The sequence below is a fragment of the Boleophthalmus pectinirostris genome, unplaced genomic scaffold (assembly GCF_026225935.1).
Source record: "Boleophthalmus pectinirostris isolate CB_2022bp ecotype Guang Dong unplaced genomic scaffold, ASM2622593v1 HiC_scaffold_18, whole genome shotgun sequence".
NCBI classification, from domain to species: Eukaryota; Metazoa; Chordata; class Actinopteri; order Gobiiformes; family Gobiidae; genus Boleophthalmus; species Boleophthalmus pectinirostris.
In genome coordinates, this window is record NW_026571133.1 from 14,331,405 (window position 1) to 14,357,707 (window position 26,303).

The 26,303-nt window shown below is 37.0% G+C and overlaps 2 protein-coding genes across 2 annotated transcripts in view; one reads left to right on the forward strand and one right to left on the reverse strand.

The window, feature by feature from the left end:
* Positions 1-258: 258 nt before the first annotated feature.
* Positions 259-2,821, reverse strand: LOC129408983 (hyaluronidase-like). Its single transcript, XM_055153982.1, has 4 exons — positions 2,786-2,821; positions 2,068-2,118; positions 1,342-1,503; positions 259-399 (listed from the first exon to the last, which is right to left on the reverse strand). Exons 1-4 carry the CDS (start codon positions 2,819-2,821, stop codon positions 259-261), a joined length of 390 nt encoding a protein of 129 aa, XP_055009957.1.
* A 5,256-nt stretch (positions 2,822-8,077) lies between these two features.
* The window catches only part of waslb (WASP like actin nucleation promoting factor b), a 30,914-nt gene continuing 12,688 nt past the window's right edge, over positions 8,078-26,303 (forward strand). Inside the window, 4 exon segments of the mRNA XM_055154103.1 lie at positions 8,078-8,472; positions 21,801-21,935; positions 22,416-22,502; positions 24,010-24,106. Of these exon segments, the coding sequence (XP_055010078.1) occupies positions 8,368-8,472; positions 21,801-21,935; positions 22,416-22,502; positions 24,010-24,106 (424 nt within the window). The 5' untranslated portion in view covers positions 8,078-8,367.

Genomic DNA, 26,303 nt, shown 5'->3' on the forward strand with positions numbered 1-26,303 from the left:
CATAGATCAGCAGATTATGTAATACCTAAGCCCTGCCACCTTGGGTAGACTGAGTGTAGTATCTTTGGAGACTGGAATGAATAATACATTTTAAAACGATTTGGGTTACAATTGATCTCTACCCCTCACATTAAATTACTTTGAACAAACTTCAGATAAAAGATGTTAACATGTGTTTTACCTGCAGATATAAGAGGGGTAGAGGGTAGTGCTGGAGGACCAGAGCCAGTGGAGTCAGTGAATCATTCTGCCTCCTCATCACCTCTGAGCCTCGGTGTACTGCAGCGCTTCCCAGTCGTAATTATAATACTTTGGAAACAGGTAGAAGCCCCATAAATAATTAGGCCTCAGAGCTGTGCCCATTGCCAAAATTGTGGACATCCAACTCCTGGCTGCCACCTACATGAGAGAGAGAGAGAGAATATATACAAATGTGCCCTGAATTCTAGACACAGAAATACAAACACACTGAAAATTTTGCTTTGCTTGTTAATTATAATGGTTTCTCTTCAGTACTTGGGCCAAAGCAGTCTTTTTTTAGTTTCCCATAGGGGGCGCTATGACTCCAAGTCTATCACTGCAAGGCCTTTTATTGTCCAAAAAAATATTTAAAAGATGAAATACCAACCAGTGATTCAGATGTAATCACTGGACCTTCTTTGATCTCAAACTTAGATTTCAACTTTATTCATCACCAGTCGATATCAGTGACAGAGATTGCTGCTCTGATTCTAAAGATTCGGCAGAACTGCTAGTCTATATTCTAACTCTGGCCACAAAAGGCCCTTAAACAAGCTTTGTTCTTTATAATTGTCTCTTGTGTTTTTAAAAGTGAACTTTTATCATAACCATGGCAGCTGTACCACATTCAGAATGTCCAGTCTTGTCTGATTTAGGAAGTGTAGCAGGGTTGGTGCTGTTAGTATTTAGGTTGGAGACCACTGAGATTACCATGTGCCACAGTGGAGCTGCACAGGCTCTAGTAAATACTTTTATTGTGCCCTTAAGCAAGACACTTCATCCGCCTTACACATGATCTCATGATATCAATTTGTCAAAGTGTCTGAGAACTAAGCCAATGATGTTCATTTGGTCTTCTTATATACTTTAACTTCTTAGGTTCTTTTTAAAGACAATGCAGTAAAGTGTATTTACCTTGTTCACATGTTTCGGCTGCTAGCTGCAAGCCATCTTCAGAACAGTTCTGAAGATGGCTTGCAGCTAGCAGCCGAAACATGTCAACAAGGTAAATACACTTTACTGCATTGTCTTTAAAAAGAACCTAAGAAGTTATTGTCTGAGAACTATATAGCCTCACTGTGAAGGGATGTAGAAGCTGACGTCTTCCTGGGCCTTCTTCAGACTGGACTGGACAGACTTTGAGGCTTTGAGGTTGCCCCTTTGAGGAATGCCTCCATTGTGTTGCTGTGCTATATTTACGTCCATATGAGGATTAAGGCGCAATCTGTCCGAGAGAAACAGAGACAGGAAGTGACTGGGACCCTACAGCCAAAACAAATACACAATTATGACTATGAATGAACACAAGTCATTCATTCATACTTAAAAAGCTTTTATGAGGTATGGGCCATTAGTCTTAGTCATTATTATAGAACATTTCTTTTTTCTTTTTAGTCTGAAACTATGTTTTCCTATACATTTACAATATTGTTTTATTACTTTGACTATAATTGTGTTATGTTCATAAGTTAACACATAGTTGATTAAACTTCTAAATAAATAAATAAATATGAAGAGTTTACAATAATTTATGAGAAAAAGTCTATGAGAGAAATGCATGTGAATTTTAATTCATAAACTTTTGAAGGGATGTGAATAGCTAAAGTCTATTCTAGAATTGATAGCAAATGTTGCCATTGTATGACATTCTGATAACTGAAATCATTTTACTTTTTTATCAAGCTTTAGATAATGACTATGTATACTGGAACCTGAATCAACATTTTACATCTGAAATTATAAGATGTGTATTTTTATTGTCTTTTAACAGGCACAGTAACTCTAAAACTAACTAAGTATATTTCCCATTATAAAATATCCACTTACTTTAGCTACTCCTCTGAATGGTGATTTGTTGAGTGGTATGTCATGGTTGGTCTGTAAACATAGGGTTTTTAGAGTAAGAGTAAGTAAAATAAAGAATCAAATACAATTTAAAAACTACAGAAACTGCTAGAAAATAACGTCCAACTGGTTTGAATGAGATGACAGAGAATGCATGTTGTTAGTACAGAAAGTGGGTGCATTTCTGAGGGCAGATGGCACTACTGTTTTAAATGACAGAGGAAAATGGGGGTAGCTTGAATTTCGATTGTAAGAGGCACAGTTTTCCACATGTTCTACAGCACTGAAATCCCTGGAGACTATTTTATGTAAAGAGGGCATTGATCTTACAGGAACAGCTCAAACTGAACGCAATAAATAGTTTGAAAATTGCTTCTTGAAAGTTAATGACAATGGGGATGGGCCAAAGAAGAAATGTTACCAAAATGGAGAGGCATGTGTTCTGGGGAGTTTTCAAAGCAGCCAATTCAAGCACAGGGAAATGAGTCAAAGTTAAAGCCAATAGACAATAGGATTAAGTGTACAGAAAGTTTGAACTATCCTTTCTTCTGCTGTCTGTGAAGAGGACAACAAAACATCTTTGTGAAGCCTGCCATAAATGGCCAGGGACCGAGTAGATTTTGCTGAGCTTGTAATTTACAGTAATTTTAATGCAATTTTGAAAACCTTGTTCCTTCAAACCCCCTCTGACTATAAGCACCTGACTCAGCTCAAACACACAGCTGTACGGGAACATGTGTTGGGCCAATTCATTATAAGGAATTGAATTAATGTCAGTATTTATCGTGGTTATAAACTTTTTTCAGTTTAAAGATGTATGTTGAGATACTTTTGTTTATACTGTTTTGAGACATTTTTATTCAAATATCTATCACTGGAATCAGTGCTATGAAGTATCAGTATTTCCTGACTCTACAATCACCAATGTATGTGATGTTTCTTGCTCAAGGACACAACATCAGAATGAACTGGTGTGAGAAGCAATCGTAACATCAACATTCAGATTAGCGTTAAATACTTGAGGGGAGTACTGTTCTCCTAGCCAGGCTGGTGTCACCTAGTCCCTCTGCTCAATTTAATTTCCCTCCAGCAACTAGGTCAGGAATCGGAATACACTAGACGGTTTGCATGAACCCTGGAAGTTGTAGGCCGCACACCAGCCAATCAGCGAAGAGCTGTGAAGCCATGACTGGGTCCCTTTTTGTGGTACAGCATAACAGTAAACAAAGTGGTCAAAATGGATGTAAACAAAGCCATACATTCTGTGTTGTGTTCCTGAGATCAAGGATTTAAAGCTGGAACAAAGAGAATGTTATTGAATGAGAATGTCATTGCCCTTCTTCTTATAATAAAAAAGTACCCACCTACCATCGAATGAATGAATCCGAATGCTGAGAGGTCAGACAGTTTCCATGAAGTGAAACCGGCTGATGAATCAGGCTGCTATTCTCCCAGCAGACCACAACATCTCTTCATAATTGTGATAAAATGACACACACCTGAACATGCCATTAAAAGGCTTCCTCTTCAGAAGTACAAATTAGTAATATTTCTCAATTAAATGTTTTTAGGTGTGTTATGAACATATGTACTGTAGGTTTGTTATTGGTATTACTTATAAACAATGTATGTGGTAATTTTATTCTGTATGTAGGAACTGCTCAGGACTTACACTGGTTTATTGCAGGTTTTTAAATGTAAATTAAACAAAAATGAAAGTTGTGGAAACAGGTGTCCAATCTGACTCATGCAAATACTTGTGATTTGGTTTGGGAGAATGAGCCAGCTAGTGAAAATAGCACAAGCTATCAGGCTGTACTAATGCCAAAGAGTCATTCTACATACACTCTTCTTTTTATCCACAGGCTGCAGCAGAAGAAAAGTCTGTGTTTACAAGTCTACAGAGTCATGCACCATTTGGCTATTAGTTCACAAAGTACTTTTCCATATTAATTTTAAATAGTCTAAGGGTTTGAAAGCTGGGTAGAGGCATCAGCATAATTTACAAGAAATGTTATAGTTATATTTAGCTGACTACATGGTTTTCATTTTCTGCATTTTGGGCTGAAAATAATTGTCACGAACGTTAGTATACATTTCTGCTCCATTGTGCCTTTAAACTCTTAATATCTGAATTTTTTGAAAAGTTTTTGGTACAAATAATGGGAAATATCCTTCCCAGACTGCTGAGATGTAAAAAGGTGTGTGTGAAGAGGGTGTTGGCGCTGAATGTCACTCTATGTAAATGATGTGAGTATTGCAATATAAAGTGAGTTATAAAATGATTTTTTTTTTAAAGTGTGATTTAAGAACACTTTTATTCTAAGCAAATATTACATTCAAAGCTGAAATTAATTAAAATAAGACCTTTTTTTTTTTTTTTTTGTGAAGCATATCAAATAGTCACATTGCAAGCTGTAGGGCTCAGTCAGCAGCATCTGTCATTAGAACTAGACATCACTATTTAAACAGATTAGGTTGGATTAGATAGGATTAGAATAAGGGAATCTATGCCCATATTTGGCAGTGTGCATTGATTACACCCTATGGGAGTGTTGCTTTAGCATGTTTTTGGTTATTCCCTTAAAGAGGCATATTTTTAATTGAGACAACCATATTTCCATTCTTCTTATTTTGGATTATTGGTTTTGTTGTGTGCATGCAAAATAAACATTCAAATTACTCCCCACTCACACTTAGTGAAAAAACCAATGGGGACAAAGTTCAGACACATAATAATGATTTTTATGTGTAACACTGCCATCGTGTGGTCGTTAGTATTACCACACCATTCTTCACCATACCATGTTAAACCACAACAATTGTAATGTCAACAAAGCAGTGAGCACAAACCTGACGTGACCTGATTTTCACAATTAAAAACTGAGACGAACCTGATTTGGAATGGTTGGTATGAATACAATCGTGAAATTGTGTCAATCATAATCTGAGGGATTTATGTGCATTTTTGCCTCATTTTCAAGCATGTTTTTCTGTATTTCAGCTAAAGAGATAATAATGTAAGCCCCTTTTTACTGTTGGTGGGGATCAGATGAGTCGAAAATAGGGACACTTGAGACATTTCTTGTATAAAACCAGGACAAATCATGGTTTTGGACCATTCAAATGGGACAGAGGACACAGGGCTCAAAACTGGGACTGTCTTGGGTAAATAGACACATCTGGTCAAGCCACAATACAACAATGAAAACATTGTGTATTTTGCATGAAAGCGCCTCACATAAATAATTTACTCAGTTTTGTTCATTAACTGATATGTTTTTCAGTTTTTATAGTATGATTTCTTTCATAGACAAAGCTGCTGTTTTCAATTTTCCATGGTCTAATATTGACCCTGTTCAAATTATCAAGTCAAGGCTGTAGTTATTAAATATTCATACAAAGAGCTGTGGGGGGTGTCATCTCCAGAACCCCAAATATAATATTAATGTATTCTTGTCCTGATGTCTGTCTCTTCTAACCTCTTTTTGTTGTTGGAAAGTGGGTCAAATGAAGAGCTTTAGGGTATACAATGTGTTTACACTACAGTGCACTGGACATAATATAGGGTACAGTACAAAACAGACCACTTTTATAATATGTGTAGTACTAGAATAATGCTAGATTTTAGATGACATATAGGCCTATTTCTTTTCTTTCTTTTTTTTTTTTTTTTTTGACAGAGACAAGTATGTATATTAGACATGTAACATACTACAACATTTATAGCCAAGGATAATTAGCAGTGTCCGTCCCTATAGGCCTTTTACAATCAAATCAGTTTGGGTTCAGGAGCAGCAATGTTAATGTGCTGTGAATAGCAAGTTAAAGGACCAATTGCTATTAGAAATGATAAGGTTAAATATTTGAATTTAGCTTTTGAATATAATTAAAATACATGTAATCAATAATTCACACACAATAGCTTGTAAGACTTTTCTCCAATAACATGTGCAATATTTAATAAAGGCATTCACCTCAAATCAAGGTCAAGACTCAAAGGGAGATCGAGCCTGTTCAGTCCAGGTTTTGGAATTACCTCCGTCACGAAGGGCCTCCTTTTAACTGTTGTCTGTGTAATCCCTGAGTCGTCCAGGTAGGCTCCATAGCAAAAGATAAGTTCAAAACAAGAGATGCACATTCAATATTGTAGAAACATTGCAAAAAATACTTTTAAATTAAAGAAAAGAGGTAGTGAAAGCAGACAGACAGATCAAACAACCTTCTTCATTTCTGAACTGAAGCTGAACCTGCTTGGATGACCAGCAAATCTTCATTCAAAAAACATTTTTCCAGTTGACAGAATTATTATTATTATTATTATTATTATTATTATTATTTCGTTTGCTGTTTTCTTATTGTTTTCTTTCCTTTATTTATTTTGTGATTTGAGCTCTCGCTGTTTGAGCTTTCACTACCTCTTTTCTTTATTTTGATGTCACAGCACCAATAGTCAGCATAAGCTTCCCCTCTGCATGTTCTGTTCAGACTTCAGAAATATATACTTTATGAACTTTAATACCCGATAATCACTTTATAAAGGTGTGTAGCATGTTTCATCAAATTCTTCAGACACCTTACTCAATAAAGTCACGTCTTCAATACCACAGATAACTCATAGAGGTGGAGTATTACAGGTCTCCGTCAGGTGGTTCTGGGCGGGCTGGTTTTTCAAGTTGGACCTGCAAAAAAGCACACAGAATTGGTTTGAGCCTGGAGGAAGTACAATGAATGACTGCTGTGCTGTGTAATGGTGACATAAATTTTAGTGTACATCACAAAAAGTGCTGGTTCTTTTTGGAATAACTCAGAGTGCATCCAGGTTTGATCCTGTTTTGTTCTAGTCCAGGTTTGGGTTCTGTGTATTCCCCATTTTGTGCCCGGTTTCCCTGCACCCTAAAACTTGTGTGCTTAAAATATACAATAAATGGAAATAAATGTTATGTTATTCACTGAAATTTAAGTCAATTTAATGTGCTAATAACACAAACTCTACCAATATGCATTATGTATTTTATTGTAGACTATGTTACCTTTGCTTGAATAACAAATAATGATTTATAACATACTCCTAAAACTGAATGACAGTTCCAGCACATCAAAAGAGCAATATGCAATCAATAAATGGAAAATTAATAAGCCCAGCCCATAATCTTACAAGGAGAAAGTATTTAGTTGCTTTTCAAGGGCACTAAACATGTGCACACCACCCCTTTGTGAACCTGACCCAGCATGTTTCACAAAATAGGACTGCAAACGGCCTACAGCTATTTTGTTCAAATATGTATGAACTGTGTGTAGCCTATGTGATGTAAAACTGCACACACCCAAATATCTGCCAGGCAAACAGTGCATTTAATTAGGCTGATTGTAGCCTACAGTAGCCCCATGGACTATAGTGGCCGATGTGGATGTTTGTATAAGATCCGATATGGACAGTATTTTTCAAAACAGTGCATACGTAAAGTGGGCTGGAGCTGTCTTGAAGTTTCCCTAATGATCAAGGATCTATAATAAGACTGGGGTACTGAACTATCTGTTGATAATTGTGCTACATGTCCTTTGCCCTGTTAATTCTTGCTGTAGTTTAGAAGAAATTTGCCAACAGAATGAAAAGTGTCTTATCTGGAAAATTAAAATAAATTTGCTCCCACTTTAATATAAGCTCTCATAAGAAGCATTATCCTAATCTTGGTGAGCTGCACCTTACTTCTTATCTGCTCTTTTCTTCCACTTGCGCACATTCCTGCTGTAAATCCACAGGCGGAGGGACCGCACCACCTGAGTGTAAAACGCGGGAGACTAAGATACAATCTTCTGTGATTTATACCAATCACAACCAAACAATCAGTGGGAGCTTGATAATGACATGTGTTCCCGTTGTTCTTTTAAACTGTCAATCTCATGTATCTCATATTGCGTTGTTTTTTACGCCGCTGGGAGACGCGTATCCCCCGCTCCTGACAGATGGGCTCGTCCTGACACTGCCATGTTGGATGAGGCTGGCTGTGCGCTCTCTGGTGGCTGCACTTCCCAGGAAAGTTTTGTGTTCTCCTTCTTTGCTCAGACTCCTGCGTTTTCTTATCCTTTGAAAGTGGACCGGGTAGTAGTGTTGAATCCCACAGACATCTGCCCGTGAGGAACAGCCGCCACCGGGTGAGGGCTCTCCTGTGTGAGGGGGGCGAAACGAGGCCACGGATGACCGAGGGATTGTTTATGTATCTTTTTGGATCTCATATCTGGACTTAGGCTTGGTGCAGACTTGACAAACTCAGCACAAGTATGAGTGGACAGCCGCCGCAAAGGCGGCCAGCAAACGCCGGCTCCATGTTATTAACTAATCAAGAAAACGAGTGCTTGTTCAACCACCTCGGCAGAAAATGCATCGTAAGTTTTCTTCATGGAAATGTTGCATGATAACGGGCTAGCACGGGAGCTAAGCTACCCTGAGCTGTGTTTCCCTTTGGTGTTTCCTGCCCGAGGAGCAGTGAGACACATCAGACTGAGTTTTAATACATTTGTCCATGTGTATGGTTTAGTGATCAGCGCTGAGGCGCTCTGGCACAGCCTGCACAGCCTGCTTTGTTGACAGTAGAAGCTGCAGGGAGGGCTGGAGATGTGTATGTGTCCCTCTTGGAGACATGTCATTTTGACAACACCACGGTATTACTACTCTCCCAGGTTATGCCCCCTCTGCCCCGGGGATCACCTGTGAGACCCGTGTCAGACCCGTGTCAGACCTGCGCGGAGCTGCTAAACCCATCAGCATAGAGCCGCACGGGTCTGATTTTCACTGACATTACATAACTCTCCGGGAAGTGTTTGCGCTCTCAAGAATGTGCACTGATTAATTATCCGCACTGCTATATAGTCTCAAGGCAATATTAGTCAACCCCAGTGTCATTTACCATTACAGCGTGACATAGTGCGTCGACTTCCCACACATAAATATAGTCTGCATGGTCACAATGGGATACTTCGCCTTTGATTGCGCAAAGTAGGTTTCCTATAGCTGACTCATATTTATATGCCCACCTCAGTCACTGTGTGCACGGCCTACCAGCTTAGTTTTGGTCAGAAATACAACCGAATCATAAAAGATCATATCGCATGCCCTTTTTATTTAAGGACAGTCATATAATGAAATACAGCTACCACTATAACAAGATAACACTGGATTTTAGTTGCAAACGTTTAACAGAAAACAGGCCAGTATTTTAAAATGGTTTTCAATTGCATCCCTTATACAGGTCCTGGGTTTGATTGCCAGACCAGATGGGGTCTTTCTAGGGGTGTGCAAAAATATGTATTGTATCATTTAATGTGATGATACAGTATCGATATTGCCAATAGGATTTTTTGATATATTTTACTACAGTATTTTGTTACAGAGCTACAGTTTTGTTTAGAGAAAGGAAACTTGTTTATGCAACACATTTGACATTTTCACGGTTTGTGGTTTAACAAAGATTTTTTAGTATTACAGCCATGATTTAGCCTTTATTTTTTATTGAACCATATTGAATTGTTTTGAGATATATCATATATAACCAAAAGTGCCCTGTATCGAGATGTGTATCATATCATGGGCTACATATCGAGATATGTATTGTATCGGCATCTTCTTAATGACACCCAGCCCTAGGTCTTTCTGTGTGATATTTGCATGTTCTCCCTGTTCTTGACATGAAACATTCCGGTTTATATTCCCTCTGCATAATCCTGGACACAATTCTGACTCATGATTTGGACATTTTTTATTTGGACAATAACGTCTACCTTAACCTATTCCAGCTCCAATTGTTCAATATATGTTAGATGTAAGTATCTATTTTGGGGGTCCATATTTATCGTGGGGACTTTTTCTTTGTACTAGCGAGGAACTTTCTATTTTCCTTTACCATGATCAGATTTGAGCTGCAGGGTTGAATAAATAACTTCCTTGAGTCATTATAGACAAAAAATGAACTATTAAAGTGTTTAATTCTGCAATTTATTTATTGCAGTTAGTGTTTTTGTAACGATATTGTGCATTTGGAGTATTTTTGGCGATAACCCTGCTGTAGGGTTATTGTGTCAGTGGCATAAATTAGTTTCAGTATTATTGTTTATCAGCTATATTTTCTTCAATGATATACCATACTTCAAAATGTGTTATGGTAACTGACCAATAGTATCCATTATTGAGCAGTTACTGTTTTAGGGTCCGTGTGAGCCACAACAAACTACTTTGCTTCCTTAAAAGCGCATTGTGTAACTTTACTGGTAGAGGGTCTGTCAAATGCTTTTTTCCGTGGAGTAGTTATTGCCTTGTCTGGAACATTTCACAATATGTATTAAAAGTTTCTATCTTCACAGAGACCAAATCAGGCCAAGTTACAGGTCAGATCTGTGGAGAGGCGACCCTGCTCACAGTCAGAATGCCTTTTCTAGGTATTTTTGAGCCATAAAGCCACCTTTCATTGGATAAATTTAAGGTAGAGGAGTGTAATGTTATACTGTTGAATATTCCAGGCAGACAAATGACATTTCCATAGAAACAAGCAGGTGATGGTCCTTCCTCCAGAAGAGTTACACAATGCACCTTTTAAGTATATGTTCCCGTATTACTATTATTGGTAGGATAACATGTGCAGGTGGTTTTGTTTTTTTTAAGTATATGTTCACATACTGTACATTTACATCACTGAGACTTTCGCTGCGTTTAACCTGAGCACCAGTTTACTTCCTCATTGTCAGAATAGTTTCCTTTAATTGTGTACAGTGAAGAGAATGGTGTAAAGAACTGAAAAGCCACTCTTCCTCTTGGTCAATAGCATTCTGGGTCCAGGAGGACTTAACGAAATAGGCAAGGCAAGGCAAGTTTATTTGTATAGCACAATTCGTACACAAAGTAATTCAAAGTGCTTTACAGAATAAGAAATACATTAAAATCATAATAAAAACAAATCAAAACATAAATAATCATGAAGATTAAAATTAAAAAAGAGAGACATAAATTGGAGAGAAGAGTGCGGAATGAAAACCTTTCAGTTATATGCACAGTTAAACAGAAATGTTTTGAGCCTGGATTTAAACAGCGTCACAGAAGAGGCCTGTCTCACATGTTCAGGAAGACTGTTCCAGGTTTTAGCTGCATGAACCTGAAATGCTGACTCCCCTTGTTTAGTCCTGACTCTGGGCACCAGCAGGAGGCCGGTCCCTGAGGTCCTCAGAGTGCGAGATGGTTCATATGACACTAACATGTCACAGATATATTACCACACTATTGTAAGTCCAGTTCCAAGGTATAATTGGTCATTCTCATCAGATACGGGAAATCATTTTATCTGTTACTATTAGCAGGCCTGCCACAATAATTACTATATCAACTTATCATTCAATGCATGAGCAATTGCTGTGAGATATATATATATATATATATATATATATATATATATATATATATATATATAAATATATATATATTATTTTAGCTATGTAATAAGATTTAAGCAGTAAAAGGTTGAATTAATAACTTTTATGAGTCATTACAAATGCAAACTATGTATGCAAGTGTTTCATGCCGCTGTTTGTAAAACTTGAGATGTGAGACCTTAAATCGGTGGAGAATCAAGTCTTTTTTATTGACGAACTGGTTGCTACTGTAATAAGTTACATTACCTTAAAGGGCCCATATTACACTATTTTCTGATCTATGTTATTATTATTATTATTATTATTTTTCTCATCAAAAATATACCTGGAGTTGTGTTTTGTTCCATTCACCCATGTCCTGCATATTTAGGCAAAAAAGAAAAGACAATGTTCCACCTTGTGATATCATGTGGTAATACAGGAAGTGCTCCACTGTGTTTTTAAACCCCATACACTTTAACTAGAATCATCTGGATAATTTCAGCCCTGGAAATTCCAATCTCCACCAAACTAGAGGTAAAAAATATCTGTAACTTGAAAACTATCCCATGACCGTGACATCACAAAGTGAAACAGAACATTCTGAACTTTGGAGATGTTGACAGAATAATAATAAAGGATTAATCAGACAAGTGTGAATGAAACAAAATACAACTCCAAGTATGTTCTCTGTGAGGTAAAAGCATTATAACATGGCTTAAAGCTCATGAGAATCCATTTTGTGTAATAAAGGACCTTTAATATTATGACACATGGTCCATGCCCCATCCATTGTTTACGTATTTTCTTCTAGGACAATCAATCATATTTTTTATATTGTTCCAGCTCATACTTATTTTATTTTCTGCATTGTAAACTCTCTAATCTATCATGCACATAACCTTGTGAGCTACCTGCACTAACCATATACAGTGTTTGCATAGGAAAGGCTCCACTTCCTGTCACATGTGGTTGTCCTCTGGAGCTCAGTCCGGTGTTCGGGGTGTGTCTCTGCTCCTGTGTGAAACCTGCTCACAAACCCTGCACTGACGCTCTCCTTCTGGCATCTGTCCATTGTGGCGTCATGGCGAATGTGACTGAGACAATGCTGTCAGAAGCATTCCTGTCCCACGCTGCAGATCGAGTGCATGTCTTTGCAGGCACAGGCGGTTTCAGGGAGAGGTGAGGGACGAGAGTGAGAGCAGTGGTGCATGTGAAGATATAGGCCCAAATGTGTAGTGACAGTTGGATTGTTTTCAGCTTTTTGTGGGTCCCACCTATTCTCAAAACAACAGAAAGTCCAAGAACATCTCAGTTAAACTTGAGGTGCACACACAGTCACGTCTCTGTTGTAATAAATCTATTTATACTATACTAATAATACAAAACAGTGCTCATCTATTAGGCTGTTTTTTCTGTTTGTCTAGATTTGCAAAGAAGAAATATGAACTTATAAACTTATACAAGAATCCCATGCTTTTCAGAGCATGTTTCTAGACTACAGGTACAATAAGATAAAATAAAAAGCAAGATTTGTTTTTTGCAGAGGATTTCATGACCTAAGTAATGGCAACCTTTGCGAGTTGATAATTGCATCATTTCAAATTGTGGTTTTGATTTGCAATATATTATGTAGCCTTATCTACACTCTTAAATCTGAGCAGGTAACTGCAAAATATTATCTTCATTTTTGCTCAGATGAGGCTTAACAAATAGCTTTATTTTACTGCCTCAAAATAATGTTATAATAATATACATAAACATTGGAGTGTTGGCTAGAAGTCTGTAGGGTTTGTTAGAAGAGTTGAAATTGACAGCTAAAAGTTAGGAACACAGGATATAACCTCCATACAATGCTATAATAATAAATAATAGAACCCAGAAGTTTTTATTGAAAAAATAGCTAGTAAGAGGAGCATTTGTTGGCCTTATGTGACTTGGAGAGTGAGAAGATTGTCTGACAGTCCAATTGAATTAGAATGGCTGTACGTGGTTAGAGGCCTGACCCAGTCCTTGTTTATTATGAATTGTTTTATGATTCTGGGATTGTAAATTTGCACAGTAAGTTTTTCCGTGATTATTTTTTTTTTATTTACATTTTTTTTTTTACAACCTCTTAAAATAGACTATATTGTCTGCGAGCTGACTTGGCCAATTTGCCGTCCATTTAATATTTAGTTGTTTGGCTCATTTAAACCAATCTTAAAGATCCTATATTATTGGCTCTTGTGAGCTTTTAGCTATGTTTGTGAGCTTTTAGCTATGGTTATGATGTTGTTAACTCATCAAAAACATACCGGGTGTCATGTTTTGTTTCATTAACACATATTTGAATAATCCTTTATTATTAGTCTGTCTACATCTCCAAAGCTTAAATGCTTAAATGTTCCACCCATAGACTGACTATGTTAAAACCAGAGACTGTAGAAGTGGACTAAATGACTGTGACGTCACCCACAGTGTTCGGCACCACTCAGATGAAGCTCGTGATGCTAACAGTTACAGGAGCGAATTTGGAGCCAGGCTCTGTATTATGAATAGGATTTTTTGGCGGACAAAATAACAAAAAAAAACAAAAACAGAAAAACACCAGGCTCATGTGGAGTGGGTTAATATGTACATTTTAAGACCAAAATGTTGAGGCTCACTGCAGCAGTTACAGAGAGAGGGGCCACAATATTCTAATGTAAATGAGTGGGAGCCAGGGTAAGTAAGAACGGGAAGAGCCCACATGCGAACTTCCTATTTGGACGCTAGCTATGTGCATTTATATATGCAGTCTATGGTTCCACTTTGTGATGTATGAAGTGTAGTTTTCAGTTTGAGAGCAGAACTCAGCCTAAATGTGCAGGCTTTGTGTGAATGAAATAAAACACGAACTCCCAGTATGTTTGTGATGAGGAAACAACATTATCATAGATCAGATAATAGTGTAGTATGGGCCCCTTAAATCTAGACCAGTCCTGAATTGGTTCCAGTTTAGTTGTCTTTTGAATCTTATAGTACTTTAATAGATGTTAAGAGCTTTCATCATGCTTTATTCAGTCACTTGCAGGTGGTAAGCAATTTCTTGCCATAGCTTCCCTGGATTAAACTATGCAAATGGTCCCTCTGGCCACTACAAATACTAAGGAGATGCTTAAAATTATGGTATAGCACTAAAACATCCTCATTTTAGAATGGGGCTTTTTATAAGTGCCAATTTTTTATTTATTTTTTATTAAAAAATTTTTTTCCCAGAACTGATACTTCAAATGAGGACTTAGTTTTGATCAGTCAGTCAGTGTGCATCCAAATTTACAGCATACATTATGTGAAAAGTTGTATTTTTGTGTTGTTGCTACCTAAAAATTGAATTTCCTTTGGGATAATAAAGTATTGTCTATCTATCTATCTAAAAGTATACGATCCACTACTCTGTCATTTTAAGGCATCTTGGTTTGTTTGTAATCTGTCTGTTCACCTAAACCCCACCAGACCCAGGAGGAGCTGTTGAATTTGAAGCTTGCATAGACAGAGACTGGCTTTATAGCTTGTTTCATTGGTATTCCTTGTGCTGTTTACTGGATGTGTCTGGCAGCGGTGAAGGTGGCCACACTCCAGATCTGTGTGTGCTAGTGCCTCATCAGCAGTCCACTCTTACAGGAAGTTCGTGGTCGCCCTCCGCTCGTCAGTTCTGCTAGAGTAGTGGAACAAGTCTCCCCCCTTTCCTAATTTTTGGCTATTTTAGCACATTTTCTATTCACTTTGTTCCACCCTTCCTGAATTCAGCTCTTCATTGATTGGATTTGGGCTGAACAATTTTGGCTCTGTATTGTATAGATTAGATTAGATCCATTTTGTTTTAAAATTTAGGTTTATATATAGTTAGAGTACACATTTTAAACATGTCTGTCTGCATCATTTCATTTCAAGAAAGACTGAGATATAACCAACAAAACTATACAAGTATCTTTTGTATTTTAAAACTTGTTTGAAGTCTAAAAAAAACTGTCACTTCATTCAGAATAAGACCTGTGACAATAAATATTTTAGTTATGCATTGATTTTTTGCAATTAATCTTAGCCCTAGTATCTTTACCTACCATACAAAATTATGATTTTACATATGTTTTCATGCCTCAGTCTTAATACAAAAACACTACTGGACTGCAGGATCTTGTATTCTGTGTGACCTATGTTTTGCTTATAGTACTTGATTTGTCGCTTCCTTCTCATCACCTCTGATTGTTCTCCCTTGTACCGTTGCCTTACACAATCACTATGTTTAATTACTTCCTTGTCACTCTTTGTCAGTGACCTCAACAGTTAGCCATTTTCTGTTTGTAAGTCTCAGCCCTTTAAGTCAACAATCAAGACTCCACTCAAGTGTCGTGCAGGTGACAGTCTATAGGTAACTGTGTGACGCAGAGTCCTGAGCATTTGTTTATCTATGCATGCATTTGAAGCCCAGTGACAATATCCATAAAATATTTTGGTAGAAATGTGCTAAAATGTTTTCAAACGTGTTAGTTCATGTTTAAATATCAGGCAAATGTCAAAAGACTGCCCACAAACATCACTGAGAACTCACCTTTATACTCTTGTTTGAAAGAATATAGAAGTTATTTTTGCAGCATTTTGAGACCATTTTTATCATTTATGGTAAAAGTGCTGATTTTTCAATTGCCATGTCAAGAAAAAAAACATATAAGTTAACTACACCAATTAACTTAAATTATAATACAAACTATTCATCTAATTGTTATTATTATGAACTGGTGTTTCATGTACTATTTTTGGAGCTGTCTTTGTTCAGCTTAACCTGCATTAACCCTGCATATCTCACCTGCTACAGTGTGCGGCGTTGGTAATGTTTTCCACTGGTCCAGTTGCATAGACTCTGTTTCCGTGTCTCGTGTTTGGTGGAATGCGTCTTACTCAGAGGTGGATGACGTTTGACGCTGCTCTACTTTCTGCAGCCTTTGGCCCTGGCTCTGGTCAGTGTGGAGCAAAGAGAAACCCCAAGGACAAAAGGCAACATTAGTATAATTGTATGACACATTTTCTCTTAAAGGGCCCATACCACACTATTTTCTGATATATTGTATGATGCTTCCTCATCCAAATCGTGTTTTTTTTTATTGCACAACCCACAAAACCTGCATATTTAAGATGAGTTTTTCTCTGAAGCAGAAAACACTCCACCTTGTGATGTCATGTGCTCCACTGTATTTTTAAACTCCACTTTGACTAGAATCATTTGTATGATTTCAACACTGGGATTGCCCATCTCTACTGAATGAAAAGTCAAAAGTAGCTGTTGTCATGAAGTGGTAGCTTTCAAGTTATCACAAGCCGGAACAGGACATTTTGAGCTTTGGAGATGTAGATAGACTAATAATAAACTCAAACATGTGTGAAAGAAACAAAACAAAATGTCAGGTGCGTTTTTGAGGAGGTAACAGCATTATAGCATGGCTTAAATCTCACAAGGCAATTTTATGGAGGACCTTTAAAAAAACGTATTAATTTTGATTTAAGGACTTTTACATCAAAAATCATTCATATTGTCACTTTGCCAGTGTTGGAAAGCCTAAATGTACCATGCATGCAGGCGGCATTGAAGGGTAAATTATTACCCTGTGTTAATCTATAGCACTTACCACATAAAAAAGATTTCAGCATTCATCAAACAACAGGATGATGAAACCGCTTGCATACATGCAATCAAGAGGGGTGGACGGTATCAACAAAAATGACATGTTTGTTTATATTGTGATAAAGATAATCAGATATTATAGATTAATTTAGGATTTTGCTAAGAATAACTGGTCTAGGTTCAAGTATCACTGACTAAGAACAAACCCAAAAGTGCAGAAATCTCACCTGGTAACTTTAATGGAGAGTTTATTTTTCATTTTATTTATTATAAGCTGTTTTTGTAGTGTTTTTAATGCTGTAATAGTCTACAAACTAGATAATGTCCATTCCAGTATTATCTTTTAGAGATGATGTCACATCACTTTATTGTAAACACAGACCCAAGTATTTCATTCATGTAATCTTGAAGGACACATTGTTACGCTGTGCTAATTTTATTTTTCCAGTAATGGCAGATTTCAAAAGCACTGCATGTACTGTTCATTAAGCCACCCACGATGATGTAACTTCCACTTGCATGTTACTACCTCATGTAAGCAGTGTCGTGTAGTTTGATGTCATATATAGACCTTAGCATCCTATATGCCCCTCCCCGCAGAACCTCCAGGCAGAGTAACCCACTTAGCGGAGAGCGCAGTGTGTAGAGAGGACAGTGTGCGTGGAGAGAGGACAGTGTGCGTGGAGAGAGGACAGTGTGCGTGGAGAGAGACAGTGTGCGTGGAGAGAGGACAGTGTGCGTGGAGAGAGGACAGTGTGCGTGGAGAGAGGACAGTGTGCGTGGAGAGAGGACAGTGTGCGTGGAGAGAGGACAGTGTGCGTGGAGAGAGGACAGTGTGCGTGGAGAGAGGACAGTGTGCGTGGAGAGAGGACAGTGTGCGTGGAGAGAGGACAGTGTGCGTGGAGAAAGGACAGTGTGCGTGGAGAAAGGACAGTGTGCGTGGAGCTCAGTGTGGATAGAGGACAGTGTGTGTGGAGCTCAGTGTGTGTGGAGCTCAGTGTGTGTGGAGCTCAGTGTGTGGAGAGCTCTGTGTGGAGAGAGGACAGTGTGTGGAGAGCTCAGTGTATGGAGGGCCTTGGTGCACTGACTCGAGCAGTAATCGTTTATTTATTCCACTGTGGAGCTGTGGCCAGTCGAGTGGAAGTTCCCAGTCACAGTTTGTGAATAGGGCTCCACACTGGGGGGAGATAACCCGTGATATTTAAACACACTGACCCAAACTGTTTGTGATGAAGTTTTTATTTATTTTTTGCTGTTATTTCTCAAGTAGTGGACAAGGGCTGGGTGGTATGGTGATATAAAATGAAAAGTGGTCAAATCTTTGTTGTAATCTGCTTATTGGTGACATAGTCATATGATTCCAGTGCTTCTTTGTTTGTTACAAGTCTGTGCTAAAACATATACTTTTTCCTACTCACTCCTCCAACTGGCCATTACTATTTTGTATGCAGTTACATTTAAGGAGCGGAAAAGTAGATTTGCAAATAGCTTAGAATATTGTGATTTCAAAATGCCATTTGTAGGCCTGTAATGATAAAGAAAAAAAAAAAGAAGTACGATATATTGCTGAAGAGAATGTAGATGATAAACGATATTAAAACAAATTTACAGTAACACTTTTAATTATGTATACTTATGTATATTTTTTTTAAACTAAAATCAGCTTATTTTTTATGTTTGTAAGATTAGATGCATTCATATTATAGTGTGTGCGTCATCACATACTATAAAATAACTCCAATTGACTTGGGAAAATAGCTCCAATTGACTTGGGAATATTGTCACTAGAGCCCGACCGATATATCGGCTGGCCGATATTATTGGCCGGTATGGCCACCTGGAGACATCGGCTATCGGCCGATATGCTTGCTGGTATGGGCCGATATTTCACGTGGGCATGTTATACCTCGTTATAAATTTTAGACTCTCTACATTATGTTCATTTAATCCAATTTACAGACAGATAAATGTCCTAATATGTGGCTCCGCATCAGTATTTATCTGCGGTGTAATTTGTCTGTGTTTGTGTCCGTACTGTCCCTGAACACACCACGTCACTTCACTCACATGCTATTGTTTACACCCGCAGCCGTGCACAACACTGAGATTATATTCTATATACGGACAATCGGTTTGAGTCTGGATTAAAAGGACATTTATTAGTGCAAACTTGTGATGTGAGGAGGAGCCTGTGTGAGCGCTGAGTGTTGGAAATACATCGACTTTGAAGCTAGTTTTGGCTATTTGTTATTAGCGTTTAGCTGCTGTAGCTCCCGCACATAAACAGGCTGTTTTCTATTGGTCTATTGTAAAGTGACTATATTGGCCGTATATTTGTTACTGGACCTGCATTGATATGTAAATGAGCTGTGAATAGACGTGTGAATGATCCACATTTATTCATATTATTAATTACCGTGGCGCGCACGTTTTTACGGCTAAAGGCTAATAGCGCTAGTTTCTTTACTAGCTAGGAGTTATGGGTCGGTCGCGATCGAAGCGGCTCGTAGATCCGGCTCTTTGAAGCGAACAACGGGAGCATGTTTCTTATTGGGAGCCGTGTTTTCTCTTTCTCTCTTTTTCTCTTCAAGCCGCTTGTAGACCCGTAGTTTGACAGCAGCAGCGGCTGAAAACAAAACTTTTAGAAATTTGCGTGTGCATAGGATAAAAAAAAAGTGCATGTTTGGCTGCAGTTCAGCATAAAATGAATTAACCAGGACTAATCTTGGGCTCGAGCGAGGGAGAGACCGAGTCCACTCACACTCAGTCCTGGTTCAGTTCTGGTTTAGTCCTGTTTTACACATGGTTTAGATCTGTTTTAGTCCTGGTTTAGTCCTTTTTCAGTCCTGGTTCAGTTTTGGTTTAGTCCTGCTTGCAACAAAACAATCTCAAGAGTCGCTTGGGAGCCGAAAGAGCCAGCTGCTTTAGTGAGCCGAGCCAAAAGAGCCGGTTCTCCAAAAAAAAAAAAAACCTGGAATACCCATCACTTGTAGCTAGAATGTGATGCAAAAATGCCATTAGACCAACCTACTGTCTGTAAATATGATGTAAAGAGGCAGAATAACAATAAATGTTGCCTAAATAAACCCAATTTAAAATCCACTAGAGCCAAACCTAAGTTTTTTAAACAATTCAAGATTTACAATGAATTTTTACATCACTAAATATATCGGCGATTATATCGGCTATCAGCAGCTCCAACTCCCATTATATCGGTTTCATATCGGCCACAACAAAATCCATATCGGTCGGGCTCTAATTGTCACCCCTCTCTCTGTAACTGCTGCAGTAATCTTGTTATTTCGGTCTTAAAAAATTTGTATTAACTTGCTCTGCATGATCCTGGGGTTTTTATTTAGTTTTTTTGTCCATTAATAAATTCCTATTTCTAATATGGAGCTTGGTTCCAAATTTGCTCCTATACCCACTGGCATCATGAGCTTCATTTGACTGGAGGCAAACACTATGGGTGACATCACACTCCCTTAGTCCACTTCTTTATACAGTCTATGGTTTAGCCTACACTAAACCTTAAATTTTACTTTTACTTGAGGACTTGCAGTGAATCTTTCTAAGAAACTTCTATTACATAATTACTAAAGCTGTTATTATTTCAGTCACATGGTGTGTCAATGCAGAAGCCAAATATCTTGACACTTGTCCTGCTCAGTAATTTAATCCTCTAAATTTATTTCTGTGTTTTCTCATGTTAAAGCTTGTGTTGTAGAAAAAAAAATCATTCATTTCAAGAAACTATCTCAGATTCCATCACATTCACAATATCTGTCACATCAGTTGAATCTAATAATTTGATATTTAGATAACTAGATTGATTACTTAATTTGTGGTTTTCTAAGTAAAGATTTGGCCATCCTCTTGTGTACGCTTTCTTCTTTTAGACACTTTGATGATGGATCCTTGTCTAACTGCTCTGCTCAGTTTTATTGCCTCATTAGAGGTGATCCTTCCTGGAATAGCCCCGTGTGTTTTCAGCAGGTGACGGAGCACCTTCTTTCATGTGTGGCTCTGAGACTCCCAGGACCCTGTAAAACCTGAGGACATAACCTTGATCCTCTGTGTGTGAACTGTCGGCACGCTGCTGAACTGACATTATACCATTCCCTGCTATAGTCACATATACAAGTGTCAATTTGGACATTTTCTTGTTAAAGATGAAATTTTGAGAACTTTTTTGTCATGGCCGTGATTCCTGATAGATTATTTTGTCATAGGAAACCAGGATTCACTGTTGTAAAATCAATATGACTGTACTTTTATTTGTACTTCTAATGTATTGTAAGTTATAAATGAGCAAGTTATGGCTATATTTTGATATTACTGGTTTTATAAGCCATGCATTGTGTTTTGTGTTGAATTATGAGATGCCCTTTGATCTCAGCTCATATTGTAAGTCTGTGGAGACCTGAAACTGAAAGTACATACCTGTACTTTCCAAGTGAATATAAAAGTAAAATATTAAGCAGATATAAATTTGTTGAGTGATGACCACTTCATAGAAAATCATATTTACTGTATGGTAATCATAATACCATTTAGTGGAATATTTCAGACACTCTGCTGCTTACATAAACAGTCACTTTAGTAATATTGTGTGAAATATGTCAGTTTAAATGTATACTTGACCTTCTAACACACAGCCCCCTTCCTCTCTGTGCAGTCACTCGCCTCCGCTGTGGTCCAGGTGTTCACTGCAGAGAGGAACTCCACCTGGAGCAAGAAGTGCTGTGGAGTGGCCTGTCTGGTCAAAGACAATCCCCAACGCTCCTACTTCATCAGAGTCTTCGACCTCAGGGTAAAATCACTTATTTATGTTCAAGTTATTGTTCTTAAGACCACTTTTTCATAAATAAAATAATACTGAGTTTATGATTGTCACTTTTTTTTGGCACATTTTGTGAGATAAGTGAATGTGAGAAACTTATAGCAAGTCTTACAAAGCTTAGTAGTTTTTTATTAATTGTATACAATAGACACTGGAATAGTGTGTAGTAGAACCAATATGCTGTATTACGTTTGCAATGAACCAAAAGCATAGAATAATACAAAAATAAAACTAAATTCAATGAGGCACATTGTATTATGTAGATATTGCTATGTTTTAAGTAAACTCTGCAATCAGAATAAATATTTGCCTAAATCCTTTAAATGACTATATTTGTTCTTAATTCCTCATTAATGTTTTAGTATCATGTTATCACTTTTTGTCCAAATCCAAAAGTATATATACGTTTTATAGTTATCACACATCATTCTTTTGTGTTGTTTTCCACAGGATGGAAAAGTGATGTTTGAACAGGAGCTCTACAACGGCTTCGACCTCTCCTCCTCCAGGCCGTACTTTGTTACATTCACTGGAGATGTGAGTTCAGGCTATAAAATCACTGTTTTATTTATTACAAGTCTCTCACACACAATCCAACTTAAGATGGACAATATAGCAATGCTAATATCAATATGAGTGATTTTTAGAGAGTGGTTTCATATGTATTGGTATTGGGAAAAAAAAATAACAAATGATATTTAAGTTAATTGATTTTTTCCCTATTTTAAGTAGATATAAACAAATATAATATATAGCAGTGTAGCTAAAGACATGGCTGTATCACAAAGTACATGTTGTTATTATTATAAAGTTATTTGTGGGCCCTGCTATAGATACTTCAACATTCGTGGAGGGTGTAATGCTAACTGTAGGCACTTCTCTGTCTGAAGCTTGTTGAACTTTAATCTAAGCTTTATTTTAACACAATTTGACCAGAAAAAATTGACTTAGCTGGAACTACAACAGATGAGTCGCTTTTAGCCTCTGTCTGCTTTTTGTTGAAAATCAAACACCTAAACAGGACCATGAACGCTCATATTCATCAAGGTGCTTGAAACTGTGATGTTTAAATCCATTTTGTGTTTTGACTTGAGTTTTCAGGAAATCTAAAACTTTTCTGTGCATTCTGTTATCATGGTAACTCCCAAACATTCCACCATAGAGCTCCATGTAGAACACCCCCAGCATGAGGCAACTGCAAAATATCAATAGATTTAAATATCACTACCTCCAACTGTACTCCCGAGTGACCACGTTCTCATTTTGAGTGGTTATTTACATCTTTTCATTATGATCACACTAGAAAGGACACAACAGCTTTTCTTTCCTCAAGCAATTATTATGCTAAAGCTTGAGACTGTTTTTATTCATCTGCTCAATACATTTTAAACAACTAGGACATGGTTGCACAAAAATTTTACATTATAAGCATTATTTGAATAGTTTCCCATAACAAGGCTGTTTATTTATAGAACAAATATGTGGCCTGGTGGGTATTATTTGTCAGGGTCCAGTCCTTGAGTCATTTAAAGCAAAACACAGTCACTTTCTGGTGTTCACCTAAAATATAAGATCATTTAAAATAAATAAATAATAAATATGACACACACTAAAAATTATGAAAAAATCAAAAACAAAAAAATAACTTAAAAACAATAAAAATATTAAGAGGGAAACTGGTTTTGTGAGTTCCACCATCAAATGCAGCTAATAGTAGTAAAAGTGAAGGCAAAAGAACTTGATTCAATTTGTAGATATCTCAATATCATAACAGTGAGAGTAGAGGATTGTGCAGAGATTGGTGATTTGATTGAAAAAAACAGGTCCACATTCGTCAGTTTTTACTCTTTGTATTTTAATAGTTTACAACTTGAATTGTTACGACTAGTATTACTTACTGTTTATACGGTCATGGCTTTCACTATATGCTTTAGTGTTTCTCAGTGTTTTTTGAAGTGTTTTACATTTCTCAAGTTAAATTAAACTATGAACACAAAGTTTCTTTCAAAGATAAACTGATAAACATTTTCTTTTTCTTTTACAGACATGCCAAGTGGGTCTTAACTTTGCCAATGAAGAGGAAGCAAAGCTGTTTCGTCGAAATGTGTCAGACCTTGTGGGGAGAAGACAAAGGAAGACTGGTAACAATTAAATGAAATAAAATAAATAGAAAATTCACAATCTTTTTTGAAATGAAGTGCTCAGAAAAATGGAAACTATTTTAGAATGACCAACATAAAGTTTGATAAAATATGTAATTGCAATGAGCACTTCATTTCATAAGATTTCAAATCTTTACAGTCTTTACAAAACTGGTTTGACATTCAATTCACTTTGAATAATAGTAATAAGCCGTCCACTATATACTGTGTTATTATTGTGTATTGAAAATGAAAGAATGTTTCAAATCATTTTTGTTTTACTTCCTGTATTTCTTCTTAACTTCTGGCTCTCAGGCTTTTATTAAAACCTCTTTTATGCCATTATTACCAAACATACATACATTCATTACATTCACAACATTCTCTGGACCAACTAAACCAAGTTACACAGTACCCTCACCTGTCTGTAGGGGGCAGTACATGTTCAATCTTTCAACAACATGTAACAATAGGCAGAGGGCTTATCCCTTGTGTAGCGATTGACCCAACCACGTCCCACTTCCTAATACTTCACCAGATTAAAATGTATTGTGTTATTTCAGCACAGCAACTTTGTACCACTACAACCTGCAAAACAACAATCTTCTGATTGTATGCTAAATATAAGTCTTTATTTTTTATTTTGATAAGATTAGGCCTGTGACAATAACACATTTTGAAGAACAATACTTTGTTACAGAGATAAATGATACCTTCAAGGCACTTAAAGCACTTTATACTGTGATAAATAGTAATATTGAAACCACTGACAGAAGTGGTAAACCAGTTTTAAAGAGACAGTGTCATTAAAAGGCCTGAGTTGCAACAAATAAACAGCAGAAGGAACCAATAGTTAGACATAGAGGTTACTTATTCAACCCTCTAGAACTCAAATTGTATTGTATAACAGTGAAAATACCCCAAATTTCCCCACATTTACAAAGAAAATGTACAAATGATAAATATTGAGCCCCAAAATATATTGTTCCAGCTTTTATATATTGAACGATAAGTCAATATAGTAATTATCGTGACAGATGAGACAAAGTATTGCTTGTAGTTGTGCAACAAACACATTTGTTGGCATTCTTCGTCTTCTGTTTTATTCAGTTTTATTTATGTTATTTATGTTGTAATTTTTATTTAAAAAAACGTTTTTGAGTGCATTTCATATAGTCCAAGCAGCTTTTTTCAATAAATTTGCAATTACTTCATAATTTATTATTAATCAGTTGATCTAAATAGAAATTATTGCTCTGGTGTGTCCATTTTAGTCATTCTAAAGTCCAGGTTTTATTTTAGTCCTGTTTTAGACCTGCTTTAGTCTGAATTTAAACTAATCCCAGTTGTTTTAAAAAAGCTAATATTATGAGATGGTGTTAGTTTAAACTACAGAATCATTTGTACAGCGCCCTTTACTGAGTCATCCATGAACTATTTTAAGAGATATTTGTGCCACATATTGATCAGTTTAAATTAAAAGCACATTGGACTGCCGTGCACATACACATTAACTCTGCACATTGACTTTTATTTCCTTGATTAAAGCTGCTGCCTCTGTCCCACACTGCTCTTCCTGACCTCTCTAATAGATTGTCCTCTTTGATGTTTGCCCCCTCTCGTCTGATTGGACGCTCTAATCTCTGCTTCTTGGCTTCTCTGGTCTGACCCTGTGTCATTGGAAACTTAAGTCATCAGCATATTAAAGCGTTTCATCTTTTCGTCACTGCAAAGTCCATTGTCAGACTTGTTGCTGCTTTTCAAGTAACCGCAAAGCTTTCAGTCTTTTTCTGTACACGTCTCTCAAATAAGAATGTTGGATTGATTTTTCAATATTTGTGAAGTGGAGTGAGAATATATTTTATTTTTTAGAAGGAAAGGAGTTTTCAATCAACCTCATCTAATTCAAAACATACTGACATGAGTTTCAGCTTTCTGTTATTGATATTTTGCAGTGGCATCACGCTGGGGGTGTTCTGTATGCATCTCTAATGGTGCAATGTTAAGGAGTTAAAATGGTGACATAATTCGCACATTAGCAAACTCTACCGTAAAAGATTGTCTGTCTGAAAGCTCAAGACAAACACAAAATTGATTTAAACAACACATTTTCAGTATCAATACAAGCGTTCATGGTCCTGTTTAGGTGTTTGATTTTCAGCAGGAAAAAAGTGAGTGTGAGTAACTGAAAAACTGG

What these genes read in the sequence shown, in the direction of transcription:
- LOC129408983 (XM_055153982.1), bottom strand. Translation starts at nt 2,821, where the DNA reads ATGTTCCCGTACAGCTGTGTGTTTGAGCTGAGTCAG. An exon ending in GTGTGTTTGAGCTGAGTCAG is followed by an intron (nt 2,119 to 2,785) that starts GTGCTTATAGTC and finishes CTATGTTTACAG; the next exon opens with ACCAACCATGACATACCACT. An exon ending in TGAAGAAGGCCCAGGAAGAC is followed by an intron (nt 400 to 1,341) that starts GTCAGCTTCTAC and finishes TCTCTCATGTAG; the next exon opens with GTGGCAGCCAGGAGTTGGAT.